The 5,305-nt window shown below is 32.9% G+C and overlaps 1 protein-coding gene across 1 annotated transcript; it reads left to right on the top strand.

Annotated features, from left to right (window-relative positions):
• The first annotated feature begins 428 nt into the window (after positions 1–428).
• LOC112096849 (egg cell-secreted protein 1.4-like) lies at positions 429–897 on the top strand. Its single transcript, XM_024180986.1, has one exon. It carries the CDS (start codon positions 437–439, stop codon positions 860–862), a length of 426 nt encoding a protein of 141 aa, XP_024036754.1. The 5' UTR covers positions 429–436; the 3' UTR covers positions 863–897.
• The last annotated feature ends 4,408 nt before the right edge of the window (positions 898–5,305 follow it).

Below are 5,305 nucleotides of genomic sequence, written 5' to 3'. Positions count from 1 at the left end.
ATCTATATATCTTTAGTCATTGAGCAAAACTGACGATGCTACAGCTTCTTAGTCACATTGAAATGTACTTATTGTAGAATTATGATCTGAAATGAGCTGATTTCAACAGCTCTAGGGTAACCCAACAGCTAAATCTCCCAATAATTAGTATATAAATAGCATCAATGTATTGAAGTTGTATAGAGATTTCAAATTTGGCTTTTCATCTTCTCTTAAGATCTCATAATTAATTTGACTATTATTACACAATCAATTTGTAACCATTTATCAAAAGACCCACTATCTTCTCTAATTAAAATTATTCTTGATCATAAATTACGCAATAATTTATCAACATTTTTAATCAGTCTTCTCCTCTTCCTCACCTTAATTTATAAATAGCAACAAAAAATATGATATCCCACATGAACATAAACACAACACAAAAGAACAAAAAATGGCAATGGCTCTAAAGCATGCGTTTTTCATTTTGGCCCTCACTTGTCTGATTATGGCAAATATTGCAAATGCAACTAGCAGGAATGATCACCTCAACAACAATATGAAACTAGGCTACAATCTTGCAACAAGACTTGAAGCTAGCGGAAGTCTAACGGAGTGCTGGAACGCATTAATGGAGCTGAAATCCTGCTCAAATGAGATTATTATATTCTTCCTTAATGGCCAGGCTGATATTGGCCCTGACTGTTGCCGCGCTATTGATATCATCACCCGTAATTGCTGGCCTACCATGCTCACCTCCCTCGGATTCACTGCCGAAGAAGGGAACATATTGAGAGGCTACTGTGATGCATCTTCTGCTCCTTCTCCAGGTGGCCCCGCGGTGATATATCAGCCTCAGGTTTCCAAGGTTTTGACTTAGACAAGGTGCATCAATGGCACTTCTATTTCCATGGTGTTAATTTAGTAAATGCAATTTTAAATAAATAAAAGGGTTTTTTAGTTCTAGCTTTGCTTTATTTTTCGTGTTTTTTTTATGGAAGTCTTGCCTCTTGATCTATGGTTTCTTGTGTGGAGATGATTATCTAGTTTAAATTGGTTTCATGTCGTGTTAAATTCTGCTCATATAGAATACAATATGGCTCACACTAAAAATCAGAATGGAATTGTAGTAATGCAAAATCAAGAGACTGAATTACACGATATAGACTAATAAGTCTATTTTGACGACGTACGCTAAAAAACAGACTGATAATATATAATGTTTTCCGATCTCCATTTATAAACTTTTCTGAATCTGTTTTATAACATGGCAATTGATGGATGGTTGCAAATTTTGTACTTAAGAACCCTCAATAATTAATTAAATCCAAATAGGGTTTATTTTTACTTTTGAGAATAACTTTATGACAGTAAAATTGGTTTCATAGTTGGAAATGTGCTTGTTATTCAAATGAAAGAAATAGCAAGAGAACCAAAGGCTTGTAAAGAGCCCCTAAAGTATCCCCCCAAAAAGTTATTACATTATCAATCGGACAAGACTATTGGGTCAAAACCCCAAAATTTGCATAAGCAATCAAATTAAGTTAAACTACGTCACTACGTGTGCATGTGGGTAAATACAGTTCATTTATAAATTACACGAGGAAGAATCATGTATTGTGATTGAAATTCAGAAATTCGTTTCTTGTGCAAGAAAACTTTCAAATTAAGATAAGTGAACTTTTCTTCTGTCAGCTGTTAATGACTCGTGACATTATTAGCAGTTACAATTACCTCCATTAATGTTACATATGGGAATTGAGTGGTTACATTTTATTAAAATTAAGTGATTTATTAAGTCAGTTTCATGCCGTAACCTGACATAAAAATTGAATTCTCATGGACATCATAAAAAGCAACAAACTGTGAGTCTGTGATTATTCAGAATCTAGTTGAAGAATCGGAGCTGTTTTGCCACTTCGTTTGTTAGAATGTGGGTATTGACTATTGAGACCAAAGACTTGAAAATAAGAAATAACTAGAACCATAATAGCTTTGGGATCAAGAAAAATTTATTGATTAATCGAACTATAATTTAGTAAGTTAACCCTAAGTTAGGGACTAGCAAAATTTATTATTCAATTAAAATACTAATTTATAGAGTATTAATTTAATTGAGGTTGTATTCTCATAATTCATAGAAGGTTCAATTTCTCGTATGATGGAGTGGAATTAGAAATGACATTGTTTGATAATGATATTAACTACAAATCAGCTCAACAGCAAAATATTCAGGAGCCAGCCTGTCAAACATTCCCATGCCATACGGACTCTGTTTTCAATTTAGCTAAGGCTTGATTGGAAGGAATCAGAAGAATGTAAAGTTGTCTTTTTATTTCTTCAATCTCAGTCTTTACAGTACTCAGTGACCTGCTTGAATCAGTTTTGGCACTTGCAGATTGTGAAATAGCCAGAGAAGAACTGCAAGTCTCCAAATCTGTTTCCATTGGCAAACCGTTGATGTAGTAAGCCCCAAGCATCGCATTCAGGGGTTGAAATTTTCATGTCCTTCCCTGATTTAGACAGCTCATCAAATATTTCTCTGGCCCTTGAAACACTGTCACAATATCCATACTAATGAGACACTCACATGTGACAACTTCATTGCAGTCATCTTTTGAAGAACATATTAGGCTTTCCCTAGAAGCCTTCCTTGCAAGTAATCCTTTTCAATATGCATATATAGAATAGGAGAAATTCTTCTGTACATAGAAGGCCTAAAATCAGGCTTCCCTAGCGTGAGAAGTAAAAAATTCCCAGCACTTTTCCTCGTGAATTATGATCACCTGAGAAGTGCGTGAGCTGCAAATCGTGATAGGTAATAATAATAGATTGTACCACCTAAACTTGGCCTTGACGAAACCCCACCACCCGTAAGTCTGCAACCAATTAACCTTGTAACCTATTCTCTTCCGCATTCACAAACTCTTGAAGCTTTCTTCTTCTTTATCAGCGCCAAGCTACCCAGGTCTTCCACTGCAGCAAATCCGCTTACCATTTAGCTGCCTCAATAATATATTGGCATTTGGCAGTAATATATTTCTCTTCTTTATCTATTTGTACTGGGCACATCCAGAGTCTCAAAATCTATAGTGTATTTATTGACACGTGGCTTGGTGTAAGTGACCAAACTTTATGGTACTTACAGCTATGTTCTACTAGATTGTAAAAGAAATATGTGGCAGCTAAGATACTTATATATATACACACATAAATGCACACGTTATATTAAAATATAGGGGGATTGTCCCTTTTCCCCCTACAGTAATCAACATATATCATTTACCTTCCTGTTATTTTTATAATGGTAAAAAACCTCATGACAGTATAAGTTTACAATATTACCTTTATTTTTAATTACTCTTTTATTTATATTTATTATAAATTAAATAAATTACATGAATAGCAACTAAATAAAAAAATTAAGTATTAAAAACAAGAAATATATGTTTTGATATGAGAAAAAATTAATAATAAAATTTTTTCTTGTAATTATTTATTTTGTGAACATTTTCTTATAATAAACATTTTGTAATATTTTAAAATTAAATGTAAAAAGTATAGGCAAAATATTTTATTATTTATCTTATAATAAATTTTTATTAGTCATTCAAATTTTCTTATAATAATTTTTTTATCATTTTATAATAACTTTCTTATATATTTATTATAAGAAAATTTTTACAAAATAAGTAAAAGAAAAAAAATTTGTTATTAATTTTTTTCTCATATTAAAACATATATTTCTTGTTTTTAATGCTTAAATTTTTTATTTAGTTTCTATTCATGTCATTTATTTAATTTATAATAAATATAAATAAAAGAGTAGTTGAAAATAAGGGTAATATTATAAACTTATGCTATCAAGGAGGGTTTTTGGCCATTATAAAAACAGCAGGGGGGAAAATGGTATATATTAGTTACTGTAGGGGGGAAATTGGCAATCTCCCTAAAATATAAGCAAATATAGTTTTAAGTTAAAATAATCAGCAATCTTTGTGCAACTAACCAATGAATTAACTTTTATTTCAAATAAGGGTCATTATTGATAGAGTTAGCAAAATATGAGAGAAATTCCAAGACTTATGTAGACAGGCGAGAATATCAGAAGACAAAACAGAAACTAAACAACACGAAACAAGAAACCTTTAACTTGAAACTGGAGAGGCAGCTGGAGGATTAGTTGATGCATGGCAGCAGCTTTTTAGTATTAATTTGGCTTTGTCGGATGAGAGGCCCAGTGAAGTGGGCATGGAAGGCCAACATTCATGCATAATGGTGCAAATGGTACGGCATGCGACATTCAGGGGCACGATCAGTCTTGCCAGCGACAAAAAAAAATTAACAATGTATTTCGAGAAAGAATTAACCGCAAAACTGAGATCCAGCCTTCAAATAGGCCATTTTTGTTGATGGCATCAAGCCTCGTGCTGCTTGAGGGGAAGCTCCCTGGATGCGGTTGCATATGGATATGATGACGACATGAGGCATGCCAAAACCGAAAGAAGAAGCACATTTTTGAGAGCCATGTTGATCATATAATAGTCTTTGATTTTCTATTTTTATTTTTATTAAGAGAAATACAAAAAGACGAAGAGAAGTTGAATCTCTATGAGGGTTTTATGGAGAATGGAGGAAAGAGAGAGGACTGTGAAGTAAAATTGTAACAACACAAGTTTGTTAAATTAATAAGTTTGTATGAAATTGACTAGAGATCATAGCTTTCCATATAGTAAATAAAATCGACTGATTTACACCCAATATCAAAGGATAGCAAAACGGCACAGCATAATATTTCATTAAAACATATACAAAGTACTACACAGCTATAAGATATATGGATCTAATGGCAATGTTCAATTTGCTCTAAAGGCTGTTATCAAATGTCCTTTGCACATATAGGACAGCTTCACCTGTCTTCATGCCCAATCATATGCTGCTGATACACAAAGGACCCCTGCTGACGGGGGCTTGGTGTAGAGGAGCTCATTGAAACGTTTCATCGAGCAGTTAGTTCATTGCATCAAACACTTGATTCTGACAACAAATATTCTCAAACATGCTACTTCCATTTAACAAAATCTCTTATTTGAAACCAAATCTTTAATCTCACAATAAGCTTCACCAATAATTAACTTAATAACAAGGAATAAATTCATCAATGGGATCGAAACATAAAGTAAATCAACTTACCGTAACATAAGTTGTCCCATTTGAGCGTAGGTTACGTTCAATCCTCCAATTTGCTGCAGTGAGATGGAGTTTACAAAATGTATAATTATGTAAATTTTCTTGTAATTCTATTAATAAACTCCCTGTTGCA

This window comes from Citrus clementina, unplaced genomic scaffold (assembly GCF_000493195.1).
Source record: "Citrus clementina cultivar Clemenules unplaced genomic scaffold, Citrus_clementina_v1.0 scaffold_7, whole genome shotgun sequence".
Lineage (NCBI taxonomy): Eukaryota > Viridiplantae > Streptophyta > Magnoliopsida > Sapindales > Rutaceae > Citrus > Citrus x clementina.
This window is presented reverse-complemented; position numbering and strand designations above follow the sequence as displayed.

Coding starts and splice junctions, on each gene's coding strand:
- LOC112096849 (XM_024180986.1), top strand. CDS start 437: ATGGCAATGGCTCTAAAGCATGCGTTTTTCATTTTGGCCCTCACTTGT.